Source organism: Manis javanica, chromosome 13 (genome assembly GCF_040802235.1).
Source record: "Manis javanica isolate MJ-LG chromosome 13, MJ_LKY, whole genome shotgun sequence".
In the NCBI taxonomy this organism is placed as follows: Eukaryota; Metazoa; Chordata; class Mammalia; order Pholidota; family Manidae; genus Manis; species Manis javanica.
This window is the reverse complement of record NC_133168.1, coordinates 61,041,005-61,059,112: the sequence shown is the minus strand read 5'-3', so window position 1 is coordinate 61,059,112 and position 18,108 is coordinate 61,041,005. Positions and strand designations below refer to the sequence as shown.

Below are 18,108 nucleotides of genomic sequence, written 5' to 3'. Positions count from 1 at the left end.
AGACATCTGGAGAGGATTCAGAACTGCAGGTCAGAAGAAAGCCCGGAGGGGTAAGTTCCGAGAGGCCCCTGCTTTTTAGGATGATGGTTGATGGTTCTCTGTAAATAAGGAGGCACCATGGGGAATGCACCGTCATTAGTCACGGCGCTGCAGACAGCTCTCAGAGAGCGAAACTTGAAGGTCTCCAGCAAAATCTTAGGATCTTTTGTGAAGGAGATAGACCGTGTGGCCCCCTGGTTCATTTGTTCAGGGTCCCTCTCAATCCCGAGCTGGGACAAACTGGGGAAAGATCTTGATAGAGAGGAGGAGGAGGGTAGCCTGAGGGGAGGCACCAGGCCCCTCTGGAAACTGATTAGAGCTTGTCTGCAAGATGAGAGATGTGAAAAGGTAATAAAAGAAGGTCAGAGAGCATTGACAGATATCCAAGAGAGCATGTCAGAAACGGAACGGGAAACAGAGAGCGCGCGCGGCCGAAAAAAGGCCACAAAAACGAAGGTAAAGAAACCTCAGAGTGAGGGAGAAAGCCCGCCTAGGGCAAAAGCGAAAGAGCCCCGAGAAGCGAGTGACGATCGCCTCGGAGAAAATAGTAAATACCCCTGGAAAGAGTTGAGGGACCTCCAACTCTCCAATAGGGAATCTGAGGAGGAATTAACGTCTGCAGAGGAAGGGGAAGAAAATAAAACCGCAGAGTGTAGAAGTAAGGGAACCAGCAAAGTTGAAAAGCGGACCAAGGAAAAAATGAAAGCAGGGTGTCCCCCGACGCCCGTTGCCCCGCCACCTTACGTGAGTGGCGCACTCTCCTTTTGCCACCCAGATACTCTTCAGGCAATTAGACAAATGTTTCCTGTATTTGAGGATAATGGCGTACGCTCTCACCAGCCCCTGAGCCATAAACAAGTTAAAGACTTAGCGGAATCCGTCCGAGCGTATGGGGTCAGTGCCAACTATACCATAGCACAAGTTGAGAGATTAACAGAGACAGCCATGACACCCGCAGACTGGCAATATGTAACTAAGGCATGCCTTTCTAGTATGGGGCAATACATAGAATGGAAGGCATTGTGGCATGATATCAGCATGACCCAGGCACGCGCAAACGCGGCCGAAGGACAGCCTGCGTGGTCATATGATATGCTGACGGGCCAAGGACAGTGGGTAGCCAACCAGACCGCCTTCCCCTTACAGGTATACGCACAAATAAACACGTGCGCCGCCAAGGCATGGAAAGCCCTCACCAACAAAGGAGAAGTATCAGGCAATTTGACAAAAATTATTCAGGGGCTGAGCGAGCCATTTTCTGACTTTGTCGCTCGTATGATGGAGGCCGCAGGCAGAATATTTGGAGATCAGGAACAAGCAATGCCCCTAGTGGAGCAATTAGTATTTGAACAATGTACCAAGGAATGCAGACAGGCGATAACACCCTGGAAACAAAAAGGGATACATGCCTGGTTGAAAGCCTGTAGAGAAATAGGAGGGCCACTCACCAATGCGGGCCTAGCCGCGGCCATATTACAGAGCCACAAACAAGCCAGGATCACTAACAGAAGTATCAAATGCTTTCAATGCGGGAAATTAGGACATATAAAGAGAGAGTGTAGGAGCCCAGCTTCAGAACAAACAACCCAAAAGACCCCTGGGTTGTGCCCTAAGTGTAAGAAAGGCAGGCATTGGGCCAATGAGTGCCGGTCTATTAAAGATATAGAAGGGAAACCCTTAGAACTGCCAAAAAACGCCCAGAGGGGCCCCCGTCACCAGGGCCCGCAAATATATGGGGCAACCAGCACGCAAGTGTCATTCGGGAACAACCAGGCCCCCCAAGGAGAGCCACTTCAGGTTCCGTGGGATTGGACATCCGTGCCACCACCAGAATAGTGTTGACTCCACAGATGGGAGTTCAGCCTATCCCTTCAGACTTTAAAGGCCCCCTACCACCAAATACCATTGGGTTACTCCTAGGGCGCTCTTCTGCTGCATTGAAAGGCCTGGTAGTTCATCCCGGAGTTATAGATCAAGATTATGAAGGACAGGTAAAAATCATGTGTTCGGCTCCCAGAGGAATCTATCCTATATCCCCGGGAGACCGCATAGCCCAGCTCTTAGTTTTACCTAGTCTCCACGCCAATTATCCTGCTACCAACACGGAGAGGGGAGAAAGGGGCTTCGGCTCCTCTGACTGGGATTCAGCCTTCATAGTATTAGATTTAGCAGACAGACCAAAATTAACTCTTCAAATAGAGGGAAAGAGCTTTGAGGGAATCCTAGACACTGGAGCAGATAAAAGTATTATCTCTGCAACCTGGTGGCCCTCCAAGTGGCCTGTGACCCAATCCTCACATTCATTACAAGGTTTAGGATATGAGTCAAGCCCTTCAATTAGTGCCAAACCATTGAAATGGCGAGCCCCTGAAGGACAAGAGGGTACAGTCACCCCTTATGTACTCCCTCTACCGGTCAATTTATGGGGGAGGGATGTCATGAGAGACTTAGGCCTCAAACTCATTAATGAATACTCCACCCCCGCCCAAGGCATGATGATGGACATGGGATACATCCCTGGCAAGGGGCTGGGGAAACACCAACAGGGACACATAGAGCCCATCCTGCCCAAAGTAAAGAATGACCGTCATGGCCTGGGTTTTTCATAGGGGCCATTGAAGATGCCATGCCCATACCTTGGCTCACAGAGGAGGCCGTATGGGTTCCTCAGTGGCCCCTATCCTCTGAAAAATTAGAAGCAGCTCATTGCTTAGTGCAAGAGCAGCTCCAAGTGGGACACCTAGAACCCTCTGTGTCCCCATGGAACACACCCATATTTGTAATCAGGAAAAAGTCAGGATCATGGAGGTTGCTTCATGATCTGAGAGCAGTAAATGCTCAAATGAGAATGCTTGGACCCGTACAACGGGGACTGCCACTCCTCTCTGCCTTACCCAAAGAATGGAAAGTGCTCATAATAGATATTAAAGATTGTTTCTTTTCTATACCTCTAAGCTCCAAGGACAGGGAAAGATTTGCTTTTACTTTGCCAGCTATTAACCATGAACAACCCGATGCCAGATTTCAGTGGAAGGTCCTCCCTCAAGGAATGGCAAATAGCCCCACCATATGTCAACTGTACGTTCAGCGAGCGCTAGACCCAATTCGTAAGACCTATCCCACGCTAAAGATCATCCATTACATGGATGACATCCTTCTTTGCTCCCCACAACCAGCGGAAATAGAAGAAGCATATATAGATCTCACTAGATCCCTAGAAAATTGGAGACTGAATATAGCAAGCGAGAAGGTCCAAAAATCTAGTGTTAGCAAATTCCTAGGAGCAACCATTTACACAGATGTAATTTGCCCCCAAAAGCTTGAGATAAGACATAATCAATTGCGAAATTTGAATGACTTCCAAAAACTCCTAGGGGATATTAATTGGTTGCGCCCATACTTAAAGATACCCACCACTGAATTGACTCCACTATTTAAAACCCTAGAAGGAGACCCACAACTAACGTCACCGCGCTCCCTCACACCTGAGGCATTACAAGCCATTCGCAAAGTAGAACAGGCTTTGATGACAGCACAATTAAATAGAGTGCAATCGAATGAACCCTTTGAGTTGTGTGTGCTTCCCACCCCGGAGCTGCCAACAGCAGTTTTATGGCAGCACGGCCCACTGATCTGGATCCATCCCCAAGCCTCTCAGGCTAGGACAATAGAGTACTATCCGGCAGCCGTGGCCAAACTTGCTTTGAGAGGAGTAAAAACCTCCATGACACATTTCGGAGAGGCTCCAGCTAAAATTATAACCCCTTACAGCGTAGAACAGATACAAGTATTATGTGCTATGAACGATGATTGGGCCATACTTGCTTACAGTTTCTCAGGAACCTTTGATAATCATTTCCCTAAACATCCCCTCATCAACTTCGCCAAAAATCATCTCCTAGTATTTCCTTGGGTCACTAGCCTAACCCCGCTGCCTCATGGAAAAACAGTTTACACGGACGGGTCTAAGACAGGCACAGGTGCCTATGTCCATGATGGCAAAGTTGTGACAAAAGGCTACACGCCTGACACTCCACAAATAGTGGAATGTCGCATAGTCTTAGAGGTCCTACAAATCTTTCCTGAACCTTTAAATATTGTGTCTGACTCCTGTTATGTAGTTAATGCAGTCAAATCTCTAGAAGTGGCCGGGCTAATCAAAGCGTCCAGCCCAGTAGCCACTTTGTTCAAACAGATACAATCAGCACTACTTCATAGGCAATCTCCTTTGTATATAACTCATATCAGAGCACATTCAGGCCTTCCCGGGCCTATGACCCAAGGAAACCACCTGGCAGACCTCGCAACCAGAAATATAGCTTTTCCCCTGCTAGACCCTATCACCACAGCTTCAAAATTCCATACACAATTTCATGTCACTGCCGAAACACTGCGCAAGCGGTTTAGCATAACCAGGGCCGAAGCTAGGAACATTGTCCTTAGCTGCCAACATTGCTGCAGCTTCCTTCCCACACCTCATGTTGGGATCAACCCCAGAGGTATTAGGCCTTTACAAGTTTGGCAAATGGATGTGACGCATATTTCGTCTTTTGGGAAACTGAAATATGTACATGTATCCGTGGATACTTGTTCAGGAGTCATCTTTGCCTCCCCATTGTCAGGAGAGAAAGCTTCCCATGTCATCCAGCACTGCCTTGAGGCTTGGAGCGCATGGGGGTTACCACAGATTCTGAAAACAGACAATGGCCCAGCCTATACCTCTACAAAATTTGCTCAATTTTGTCATCACATGGGGATAAAACATATCACTGGCCTTCCCTACAACCCACAGGGTCAAGGGATTGTGGAACGCGCGAACCGCACGCTCAAATCCTATTTACTTAAACAAAAAGGGGGAATTGAAGATATACCCCCCACACCAAAAACTGCCATAGCCCTAGCACTTTTCACTATAAATTTTTTGAATCTGGATGCTCAAGGCCATACAGCAGCGGATCGCCATAATCAGTGGCCAAAAGACCCACAAGAACTAGTAAAATGGAAGGACGTGTTATCTAACCAATGGAAGGGCCCGGATCCAATCATAATCAGATCCAGGGGAGCTGTGTGTGTTTTCCCCCAGGGTGAAGAAAATCCCTTCTGGATCCCGGAGCGCCTAACGAGGAAAGTCCTAAACAAAGGAGATGACTTCGCTATACCTCCTGACCCTGCTCCTGACACTGGAGACCCCGACTCAGGGAGTATTGAGATGGGGAATCCTGTCTGCCTTTCCTAAGCCTATGCCTGTCCGTTTCAATGCAGCCGTTTTTCCGCGCTTTTTCACTACCAATGCTAGTATGAACTTGCCCTACTTAGTTAAAGACACCCTAGTAGCTCCCCTGGGAGAAAACCGATCCTTCGTAACTAATGGGTCATTATGCTTCACCACTCAGAATCTAGCTGGCTGTATCTCCCTGAAACGGAGGAAATACGGATGGTTCAGTGACATAATTCTAGAGGCCAGTAGCCTCCCCGTTATGTCAGCTAAATTTGAAGGGCCTAATAAGGAAGGGAGCCCGCCCTATAAGAACATGACTATCCACCAGATGGTTCTCTGGATCAATGGCACATTTGTACACTCTCCCAGGAACAATTCCACCGACAGGCCTCGTCAACCCAAATATGCCTCCCATTGTGTGGGCGACTATGAGGGAGAGCTGTGGCCCTGGACTGACTGTCAGTCAACTGTAGTAACGTGGGCAACTGAGAGGCAGGAGTTTACCATCTCCCCAGATATGGAGGGACGGCCAGCCAATGAGGCTTGGTGGCCAGTAAAGGTGCTCGAAGGCGAGTTTCGTCAGCAGCTGAGCATGAACCCCTTCCATAAATGGATGCTGTGTGGAGTCAATGGCTCGTGTACCGACCTCTCCCCCTTTTCCGCCCTCCAGGGTGGGGGAATCGGTGTAAAAAATATCACCTTTTGGTGCGAGAATAACCACATGCGCGCACACTGGAACATGATCATGACCCATAACAACGAGAACTACACGTGTTCAGCAAAATCAGGTCCAGAGTCACCTAATTCCCTTTTTCCACCTTCTCCAGTATGCGTATACCCCCCATTTCTGTTTATCTTATCCAATAGTAGCTTTGACTCCTGCTCCAATGAAACCTGCTTTCTGTCTCAGTGTTGGGATGCGCGTAACTTTACCAATGCTTTGGTAGTCCGCATCCCCCGTTGGGTCCCTGTTCCCGTAGACGCCCCTAACACCATGACTCTGTTTCGAGAAAGGCGCGATTTCGGTGTTACAGCCGCCATAGTGCTCCTGATCTCCGCGACCGCGGTCGCAGCCACCGCCGCTGGTATAGCTTTAGACACCTCCATCAAATCGGCTACAGAGCTCAATAACCTTGCAGCCTCAGTAGCTTCTGCCCTGGACCAACAGTCCACACTTGATGGCAAACTGAAAGGAGGAATAATGATCCTCAATCAACGCATAGATCTCGTGGAGGAACAAATAGAGGTGCTCTGGCAAATGGCCCAATTGGGATGTGAGCAGAAATATCGTGCCCTCTGCATCACTAGCATTCAATATAAAAATTTTACACGGGCAGCTAATCTGTCACGAGACCTGTCCCAGTATCTTTCAGGAAACTGGTCCCAAGACTTCGATGGGACACTAGAAGAGCTGCGGCGAGAAATTATCCACATCAACTCCACCCGTCTAGATATCTCCGTAGCGGAAGGACTCTCTTCCTGGTTCCTCAGAGCTCTCTCCCACGTCAAGGAGTGGGCGGGCATGGCTGGGATGGGCGTGTTCCTGCTTGGAGGTCTCATGCTCTTACTCTGGTTGTTATGCAGACTCCGCAACCAACATAAGCAGGACAAGGTGATCCTTGCTCAAGCCCTAATGGCGATAGACGTTGGCGCCTCTCCCCAAGTGTGGCTCAACATGCTTAAGAAGGAAGCTCGGCTTTAGCTTGAGGTAGCTCTTGCACCCTGAGCCCATGTGGCACTGCACCAGGCCCGAGTACCTCAATGCTTAATCACAGCTTTCTTTAAGAAGCTCATGGTGCAAGAGGGTTGAGAAAAAGGGTCCAAACCCTTTGTACCAAGCGGTCCCAACGCCAGCCAGAGGATGCGAGGCAAAGCACTGCAAGAGGTCTTGGACCCCTCTGAGAGGCATGCCTGACTGCATAGGGGTAGATGCCCAGAACCCCTCTCCAAAAAGGGGGCATCAGGAAGTATGATGGAGGTCAGGCCTCTGTCTCCGCCTCTGCTGGCAAGTTCCGCCTTGAGCTTCTGTTAGACAAAAAAGGGGGAGATGTTGGCAGCCGCGCTCAGAAAATAGCGCCCAATGCAGGGCAGCCGGAAGGCCCCGAACTTCCTAATGACAAATCATCCCACACCACTAAACTACATGCTAATTGCGCCTTGGCATAAGGACCAATGAGACCCACCAAATGGTTATGCTAATAAGGCATATGGAGCCGCACCAACCAGGTCAGAGCATGAGAACTATATAAGCAAGCCTCTCCTTCCCCTCTGGGTCCTGCCCAACTCATTTGTTTCACAAAGAGCTGAAGAATAAAGCTTTCTGCAGAAGAATCCTGCTGTTGTTGCGTGCTGTTCTTGCCGGTGAGGACAGGGCACGCGACAGCCACCTGAGAATGTGTTCTGGCAAGGCTCACTTCAGGGAAATGAAGAGGTTATCATTTGGCTAGTAAATGGATCTTCCCTCTACTTGAAATGCTTTTGTTGCATGAACTGCGTTGTATAGAATGTCACTCTGGCAAGGAGAGTGGTGTGTGAGGTTCCTCCTACAAGTCTTACCAACTTCAGTTGGCAATTTCAATGAATCAGGCAGGTGGGAGAAGAGACAATACAGCTGAAAAAAAATACAGCTGAAATTCAGTATTAGAGAAATGGATGGTAGGAATATCAGAAACACTGTATGGTTACTACAGAGCTAAGTGCAAGGTAGGGGTACATGTATATACATTTTCCCTACCTTATGTCATTATATTTAAAATTCACATTCTCACAATTTCTCTTATTAGGCAGTCTATCTTTAGAGTATTTTCTCTGACATTTTGGTTGATATGATGTCTAAGAGAATGTGTTTTATTAACCCTTAGAAAACTGTAGACAAGAAAGCTCTTTCATTTTAAGATCATTTCAACTGCTCATCTTTCTCTTCCTCTAATAGTGAAGGGCGGGAGTTTTAGGGGAGACTTTCAAATAAAAATGAACCAAGCAACCGTGTAACTATAGCTGGTCTTTAACTCTCTAGAGAGAAATGAACAGGGGATGACAGTAGTGGACCACAGAGGCTGAACCAAGTCTTAAGAATCAGAGAAGACCTCCCTGGGAAAGAGATATTTAAGCTGAGACCTGAAGGATGAGTAGGATTTGGAATTAATAATTGTGGGTGACATAATTGGGGGCACTGGGTGGTGATATGGGAAGGTAAAACTTCTGAGGGTAGAAGGACTGTATTGCTCTTGGTAATCAGAGAGAAGGTCACTGTGGCTGGAGCTAGTAAGCAAAGAGGGAAGAGGAGGAGGAAGAAGTGAGAGAGGTCAGTGGGGGTCAAGTAATGCAGGTTCCCTAAGCCATGTAAAGGGATTTTGGACTTTATCCATAGAAGCAATGGGAGTCATTCATAGCCCCTGAGCAAGGTGGTGGTGCAGTCATATGCATGTTTAAAAGACCATGTGAGGATCCCGTGGGTAGACGGTGGTGGTAGTGGGGGAAATGCCAGTTCTATGCAGCAGTGTAGGAGAGAGACAACGGGCTGGGCTATAGTGCTGGCAGTGGGGAGGGAGCAAAGCACGAGGATTCTAAAAGTGTTTTGGATGTACAGAAGCCAGAAATTGGTGAGCAACTGTCTACAGTCAGCCCAAGAGCTATGGTTAAGGATATCTCATAGGTTTCTGGCATAAATAACTAGGTGGGTGGCATGCCAAAGGGATGCAGGTTTGGGGGCATGACTGGGAAAGCAGGCATGAGGTTGGTTTACAATTGCTAATGTGTGAGGCTTGTGAATAGTTACCAAGGGAGAGCTCTGTGTTGGAAATCTGGGATGGAAGTATTTGCAAACATGGAGTGCCTGGGTTTACCTAGGAAGCGAAGATAGTAAAGGAAGAGAACCTAGATTAAGAGAGTAGATCTCCAGGTAAATGCTTTTACCACAATAAACTTGAAAAATAAATACAGACAAAAAGAAGATCTGAGGCTGAGCTCCAAAGAACTCTAGCTCTGAGATTTGGATGGAGGAGGAAGAGATAGCAAAGGGTGGTGAGAGGGATCACTTTAAGAACTGGGAGGAAAAGAGAGAGATTGTTATATTGCTGAAGCCAGGGAAAAGTGTAATTCCAGAAGGGGACAAGTTTGAGCACCAAAACAGCTGAAATATCAGTTGAGAAGAGGTCTACAAAGCATTCAGTAAGTCAGCAAACAGAAGTCACTGGTGACGTCAGTAAATGTTTTGCTGAAACACCTTGGAGTGGGCTAATAATGTTAACATAGCCCACACTGTGCTAGGCACTGTCCTACATGCTTTGCGGGCACTAAAGATTAATATGAATGTAGTCATCTCCACAACCAAGCGAGGTAGGTACTCTTATTATACCATTTTACACATGAGGAAATGCAGGCACAGAGAGGTTAAATGACTTGCCCAGAGGCATATGATAGAAGCAGAATCCGGGCTCCTGCAATCTGGCTCACAAATCCATTCTCCTGATGGCTACACCACCTGGTCTCTTACGTGTGTAAATGAGAGTAAAGACAGTGTATACAGATTTCTGGAGAAACTCAACTGTGAGTACACAGAAAATGCAGTGGCTAGATGAAAAAAGGGTGGTCCCAGAGGAGTAATTTTTATAAGGTGAAGACTAGGACTGGAGTGTGTTCAGATATTGACTGGAAGGGAACGGTAGTAGGACTTCATTATAGGAGAATGAAGTGAAGGATGGATGGACAGCTGGGAGGGGCAGAGCCAGAGCACAGAGGGTGGGTTACCTGTTGGAATGTGTAGAAATTCTTCCCCTGTTGTCAAGGGGTCACGGAGAGGGTATGTGCAGAAGGAATGTTTGCAGGAAGAAATCAAAAGAGTTCCTGTTTAAGATCTTGACAGTGAGGTAGACGTGGAGGGGACCCAACAGCGCTGGCAGAAGAAATGCAAATTGAAATGGCCAAGTAACATCGAGGCACACAAGCGGTGCTGAATTGGTGATTGAAGGAGACTATGGGGAAAGAAACAGTAATACAGTGTTGGTATGGATGGGGAGGAATGTGGCAGGGGCCGTAACCACATGTAAAATGATTGTTTTGGCGTGGTTAATAACGTATGGGAATTCTAGCTCTTTCTGTACTCCCTGAATGTCTGAGAACCAGCTGTTGTGGGCTAGGAGAAGATGAAACTCAGAATAATAAATGTGGGGAATGAGATGGGTAATAAACACAAGCCTTTTTTGTCCAGATGCAGATTTAAGAAACTAATTTAATCAACACCCAAGTGGACGTTCTGAGGGGCCTGGTGCAAGCCATGCTCTCAGCTGGCAAGCCCTGGGTTGTCTAGAGAGACTCCTCCTCCCTAAAAGATGGGAAAATAGTAACACACTCTCAACAAAGTGTTTGTAAAAATAAGCAGATTAGAATAATGGGCAAGCAATGACATTCTCAATTCTCAGGGGAAAAACTGAACTTGGGAAATAACTTAATATATGAACAAACCATAATAAATTTTCAGAAAACTCATTAGCATTCTTAACAGGTTATAGGGAGACACAAATCCCATGAGGCAGGTCCAAGATCCTTAAGAAGAGCAGAAGACAAAATGATAATAAGGGTGGTGAGGAAGGGAAAGAGAATGGGCCTTTTTTTCATAAAGAAAGGAGGCACCTCAGACATTCTGGATTTTTGTTCTTAAGAGGAAGGAAAGATGCTATTATTTCCCGAGTGCCCTGTCTGCTCATTAATCCTCAGCAACCCTGTGAGGCAGTTATTATCTCCCATTTTAAAGGTGGTAAAAATGAGGCTAAGAGAGGATAAGTAATTTGCTCAAAGCCCCTAGGAAGAGGAGGATGGAACAGGACTGTCTGACTTCAAAGATCTGGCTCTCAGCTTCCCAGAGCAGGCAGACCAGGCTAGTGAGTGAAGAAACATGCAGAAAGGGGCTGAGAGGTCTTAGCCTGTAAACAGAGGAGCAGCTGTACTAAGTGCCAATTAGTTGTACTAAGATGGCTGCTGTACTAAGTGCCAATTAGGTGGCCAGCATGTTATACCCATTTTTCTGATTCTCACAGGAATCTTGCCAAGTGTTACCATCCTCTTTTTTTCTCAGATGGGGAAACTGAGGCCCATGAAGACTAAGTGTCTAGGTTCACCCAAGTGTCTAAGTTTTCTGTTGCTCCTGTATCACATTACCACAAACTTTGGCACTTAAAACAACACAAGTGTTATGGGGCTAAATCAAGTGGGCAGGGCTGTCTTCCTTTCTGGAGGTTGCAGAGGAGAACCCACTTCCTTGACTTCCCCTAGTTGCCAGAGGCTGCCCGCGTTCCCTGGCTCATGGCCCCTGCCTCCATCTTCAGAGCAGTGACGGCTGTCTGAGTCCCCTTCACATCAGGACTCCCTGATGATTCTCCCAAAGTCATGCTTCTCTAACCACAGCTGATTAGACTGGGCCCCTCCGGATAATGCAGGCTAATTTCCCATCTCAAGGTCTTTATGTATCACATCTGCGAAATCCCTTTTGTCAGGTGGGGCGACATAGTCACATGTTCTGGGGATTAACATGTGACATCTTTCAGGACAAGTATTCTACCCACCACATGAAGTTAAGAAGGTATTAAAGGGGCTGAACCTGGAGTTTAATTTAGATTTGGTCTCAGTTAAACCAGAAATTCTATTGACTCCACCTTCTAAATGTATCCAGAATCATACTACTTCTCAAACCCCATTTCTACCCCATTGGTCTAAGCTCATCATCTCCTACCAGAATTACTGCAACCTCATAACTGTTCTCTGCTCCATCCTTGCCCCCAATCCACTCTCAACAAAAGGTGATCCTTAAAAAATGTCTCAGAACATGTCAGTTCTCTGTGACCTTTCAGTGACTCAATTTTGTTATGAATTAAGGACACAGTCCTTACAAAGGCCCACAAGTCCCTGCCCCATCCTCCCTCTGCTCTGGGAGGCTCCGTGCACTCTCCCCTCACTCCGATCAGCATGCTGGCTCTCCGCTTGCCTTGAACACACCAGACCTATTGCTGGAGCTCTGAGTGAGCAGGGGCTATGCATTTTCATTCTGCATGCTACTCCAGTATCTTGGAGGTAGAGGGGAGGGCACGGACTCCTTCTGGGATATGCCTTCCCTGTCTGGGATCTGCGAGGGGAAGTGGGAGGGGAACTGGGATCTTCTGGGTCCTGCAGATTGATCCCACTGCCCATGACTGCAAGTGGTTTCGTCTGTTCCTCTGGCTAGTACCCACCTCCCACTGACAAACGCTGTGAGGCTGGTGTTCAGCGGCTCACTTTTGCATAGGATACGTATGTGAGGTTTGTAGGAATCTCGGAGGGGCTTCTCCACTGCAGAGGTTCTGTATGTGGAGGATCTGCTAACTCCTGCTTGACCTCTTCAGCACCTGCTGACTCCTGCTGATTCTTGCTGCTGGGAAACCTTGCCCGCAGGGCTGGCCTTCTTGGGTGGGCCACCATCAAGACAGCTCAAGCTCAGCGAACTCCCTCCAGGTCTCCCATCTTTGGCACATAAAATAATGGGAAAGCTGCTCTACAGCTGCCCCTCCCTCCATCCGGCCATATCCTTCCAAAGCTGTTTTTGCTCAGGTAGGAGGCTTAAGAAGGTTAACAGGTCTGCTCCCTAAGTTTGATTCCTATTTCTCCTCCCATATTTACTAGGGATTCTCTCAGAGCCTCTCACGCTTGGCTTTTTTAAGTGTAGAAAGGCACTTCCTTCCCTCCTGGCTCCTCTAGACCCACAAGTTACGACTGCCAAGATCCTCTCCCTCTTCCCAGGCCAGGCTGAGGAGGGAGGTCGGGAAGACAACCAGGCAAAGAATGCGGATGGCTTTGGTGGCAGGCGGGGGAGCCAGAGTTCTTGGGCTGTCTTTCATAAACCCCAAGACAGGTATTTCTCTTCAGATTATGAGGTACTTGTCACCTTACTCTTTCAGCTTGGACCAAGTTCTCTGTTCCAGGAAATCAGGAAAACTTTTATGCACTATTACAGATATAAAGGTCATCAAGATAGTCAGTAATGGTGGAGTGAAAGGTTCGAGTTGAACAGAGGAAAATGTCATCTGTTGGTCAAAGAACCTGCAGTTTGGCCAGATTTGCTTACCTGGTAAAGAAGCATCCAATTAAAGAAGGGAATTTTAACATGGGCTAAAATTTAATTTCTTAGTGAATAGGGTACACAATTTTATCCTAAAATTTTTATACATGGCTAAAAATTCTTTCCAAGACTTAAATTTGAGTACACTATTATTTTTATTTTTAACAGTTTTTCTCTACTTTAAAAAATAATGTATGTTTCCGGCAGAAACTTGAGGAAATACAGAAAAGTTTCAACAAGAAAACAAAACCCAATCTAGAACTGAATGGCTGAGGGGTAATCAAGTTTGGTGGAGAAAGAATTTTGATTTGGGAAATGTAGTATTTTATCATAAATGAAAGATTACACTTCATCTTGATTTTATCTTATTTTCTGGCTTGGAAAGTTGTACAATGGGCACATTTGGGGCTATGATATTTGGAATATGGAATTTAACAAAAAACAATAAGGCTCAGAGATAACAGAAATCTCCCCTTTGCTTTAAATAAGCTCACTGCAGTGACAGTAAACGTTTATCCACAAGAATAAACTACGAGGACCTGTTCCCTACCCTTCATTAACGCCTGCGTGCCCCTGACAGGGCCTTGCTCGAGTGGTAACCACCACACATGACTCTGAGATCTCACCCCGCTGGCTGACAGCCACCAGGGGAGGGGGCGACAGCCACAGGCTGGAAGAAGACTCCTCAGGTGAAGACACCCCCTGCTGAGCCCTTGGGAATGTAAATTTCCTAGCATCTGCGGTGTTTCCTTTTTCTGGGTCCCGCAGATTGAAAGGCAGAGCAGTGTGCGGCAGCAGGACTGCAGGGAGCCAAGGAGGCCAGGTGCTGCGGGGCCACAGCCCAGGGACGAGGCTGGCCACCAGGGGTCCTGTACCAGGTGGTGTGAGGACTTCTTCTCCTGAAGAATTTGTCAGCTAGAGGGGGACTCCACTATCTTGAAGCTCTCTGTTTCACTCAGCCCTCTCTTCAAGATTTCCTGATAGTTGTTTTTAACTTAAGAAACAGAAGTGATCTTTTCATCTCCTTAGGGTGGTTTTGGATTTTTAAACTGAAGCGCATGCAAGTGAACAAGGAGTGAAAGGAGAGAAAGGACTTCCGGCATCGTACATGAAACTCTCAAGCCCTGGGTAAGAAAAGGTGATGCACTTTTGTTACTACTTGTTGAGAAACTTCTCAGAAGAGCAAGTATAGAAATAATAGTAATAATAATAGCAAATATAGAAACTTTTTACTGCATGCCAGACATTGTTCTGTGGGCTGAACATAACAGTAGCTGAGTCCTCACAACTGCCCTGTGAGACATCTATTACCCATGTCCCCATTTTATATCTGAATAGGTTAAAGCCCAGAAAGGTTAGGTGGACAAGTCGGAATTCAAACCCAGGAAGTGGCCTTATCTATGAGACATGGCTGTTCCTGATGTATTGCTTCAAAACCAAAACAAACTAAATACTCATGTAATCTGTGACTTTTCATGCAGTAAGAGGCAGTGGATAGTATGGTTAATTGTACAGACTCTGCAGTCACACGCCAGGCTCACACTATAGTTCTGGCCACGACAAAAAACAGTGGCTTTTCCTTGGGCTGCTCTTATAATCTCTCCAAATGTGAGTTTCCTTATCTGTAAAATGGGCCAGATAATGCCTATTTTAGAGGGCTGTCTGGGGAATAAAATAAGATAATATTTGAAAAGCACTTGGCATAGGGCTCAAAAGAATGGTGGTATTCGTTACAATTCCTGATATTACTGTTGTATTAGAAACTAAGGGCACCTCTGTGTTGTATCCTGCATAAGATAGTATGGATTATCTCATTTATTAGGGGAAATTCCACAAAGTGCAGAGAAATGTGGGGGTGGGTGATGATGAAGGGGAGATACTCAGGAAAGGAAGGAGAGCCCACCATAAATGGAGAGGGAGATTTTTTTATCCCAGACAAAAGTGAAAAGAGAAGTGTGAGAGGTGAAAGGAGTCTGGGGTGACCTCAGATGCTGTGTGAGGCAGGACTGACTTAGGGGCTGGGAAATGGAGCCACTCAGGATGGGAGCTCAATGGGGTCTGGTCTATGCAGGAAAGTTCCAGTATCCCTCGCTCCCTCAAATCCTGCTATTCAAATCTAGGAAGAGAACAGATTTGATAGAGAGGAAGTCTTACGAGAATGGAGAGCAAACCAGAATCAGAGCAAAGTGGGCAGACTGCCTGGCCTGCAGCTCGACCATACGGAGGATTTTAAGAGACATCTTTCTATTTTATAATTAGCAGGTGACAAGAGGAATGCTTTCTTCCACTTTGGCATTCTTCCATTCCACTCTGGAATGTCCAGCAACAACCCTGGTGTGCTATCATAAGATTTCATATTCTGAACCATCTCCTGTTGTGTCATTGGTACGTCAACCCTGAGGTAGTCTGGAAGGGAGCAAAAGCCTGTACCTTTTTGATAACAATTATAATCCTTGGATTTATATAATGTGACATGATATGAGGGGCATTGTTTAGCATTTGGCATAGCTTTGAATACTGTGGGCAGAACACCAAAGGAAAAAGCACTCTGAAAGCTTTCTCAGAACGTATCTGAGAGAATTTGCTGGTTAATGCAAATCCATGTCCAAACAAGTACTGGTTTGCTTAGGGAATATGCAAAGCTGGAAAGCCTCACTTGGCATGAAGAGCGTGAGTAATGTTTCATTTTAATGCGGGATCTTGGGGGTCTATAATGAAAGCTTTGTGGTATTTCCTATGCATCCCTTTGGAACATGGACTGATTGTGCCCACAGTAGAAGAAAAGCCATTGGAAAGTATGTTGTTCCTGAATTCTCTGGAGCCCTACTAGATTCAGATAATTAAACGGCATAAATGAATTCACAGAAATATATCCAGAACTGCCAGAATAAAAAATTTCCCTTCCCACAGGTAAGCAAGTATGAGTGCAAAATAATGAGACTATGTTTTTTGGGGGGTTGAGGGAGGACATTTGATTTTTAAGTGAATGCTATATGCAGGTGCAGATGTGTTGTAAACACTGTAGTATCCCTGGAATACTTGCATAGCTTCCCTACATGATTCTTCTGAAAGATATTCACTTGAAGATCAAGTTCACAAAAAACCCACATTCATTTTTAAGACATAACTTCGTAGTCACACTTACTTGTGAGCCCTCATTATTTGGACCTTCTCTATCAGAGAAAGTCAATATTTGACATTTTAGGTACAAAAAAAAAATGTAGAAAGTAACTAGGAAAACAAACATTCTTTAGTCTTTGTGAACCATGTTTGGCTAGTTGATGAAATGGCAGATGGAGTGAGCATTACTGGGGTCTTTAGTCTGTATATCCCCTTAGATCAGCCATGAGATGTGGTTTCCTACAGAAAATTCCCTTTCTTTTGAGATCTGGAGCAATATGTGATGATCTGTGCTAAGTATGTAAAGTACTGTATCGATCTTTATTTTATATTTCTGGGCTGGCTGGAACAAAACACTCAATGGAGACTGGGCCTCCCAAAGTGCTCCAGGATTTTGGCGGGTTGAAGTACACAATTCTAGGGTGTTTGGAAGAATGTTATGCAGTTCTTCAGGCTTAAATGAGGGGGTGGTGACCAAGAACTCAGGATAAGAGAGCCCCAAGAGGCAGAAATGCTGCTGGGAGTGGCCTCTTCTGTGTGTGCTGATATATCAAAGATGACTTGGAATTATAAAGAGATATAAGAAATTCTCTCTCTTAAGCAATTTTGAAGCATTAAAACATGGTAAGAACTTAAATTATTGTGCAGAAAACTCATCAGACAAAAACTCTTGTTATCAGATAAATTTAGCACCTTCTACTTGGGACATATTTGTGCCCAGTAGGCCAAGTGGAGATTTTTTGTGATTTATTTACTCCAATTTTTAATTGCTCTATGTAATAGCTTATTATGGACAGGTTTTAAACTGACTCAGGAAAATGCACATTTTCACTTGTTTCCGATGGAGTTTAAAGTCACTCCACTAAGAACTCATTCTTCTGTCCTCATTTGCATTTGCTGCAACTCTCCCATTCCCCAATGAAAGCAACAACAACAAAAAAATCTCAAGCAAAAAAGCCCTTAAGCAATAAAACTGGTGTCCAAGAAAAACATTTAGTTTGAAAAAGAGTTGAAAAATGTAGCCTTGGAAGAACCACTGCTTACATGGGATTGTTCAACAAATTCCTGTTGTGTGAGGTTTGGCATATACTTTCTAAAAATACAAGCATCTGGGGAAATGAGACAAAGCCCAGGTCTTGGACCAAATGAGGCACGCAGAGTGAATCTGTTAGTGATTATATCCATAATGAAATACGTGCCCAAATTTAGCAGTGCAAAATCTAATACAATATGAGAGCCCAGCAGGCACTGTCCTTACCATAATATATAGCCAACAGAGAAGGTACATATGGCGGCGAGTCCACTGCTCCTGCTGGGATATGCGTGGTGCGATGTCCTCATCTCAATTAATATAAAGGGCAAAACCGTTGTGTGCTGAAAAAGAGCAGAGACCAGGTGACACAGCGTCTCATGATTGTCCCTCAATAGTTGTTCTGTCTCCGGCAGGAGAATGAAGAGTATCAATTCATGGTAAAAGTGCTACAGCAGAGAGTGGTATGTGGTTGCCAGAAAGGTAGAATGAACATGAAAACATGTTGTGCACCAACTACTCCATTGGTGTTTTTCTTCTGTATATTAATTTTTAAAATTTTATTTCATTTATGCCTGTTTCAGGAAATTTCGATAATAGGGAAAGGTATCAGAA

At 45.7% G+C, this 18,108-nt stretch overlaps 1 protein-coding gene across 8 annotated transcripts in view; it reads right to left on the bottom strand.

The window, feature by feature from the left end:
- Positions 1 to 18,108, bottom strand: part of AIG1 (androgen induced 1) — a 237,581-nt gene that overhangs the window by 26,505 nt on the left and 192,968 nt on the right. For 6 of the 8 annotated variants that reach the window (XM_073219686.1, XM_037022082.2, XM_073219685.1 and 3 more), the window contains one exon: positions 17,722 to 17,837. The exons of the other annotated variants lie outside the window; for them this stretch is intronic. In XM_073219686.1, the coding sequence (XP_073075787.1) occupies positions 17,722 to 17,837 (116 nt within the window). The remainder of the gene's footprint in view (positions 1 to 17,721; positions 17,838 to 18,108) is intronic. 8 annotated transcript variants of the gene reach the window in all.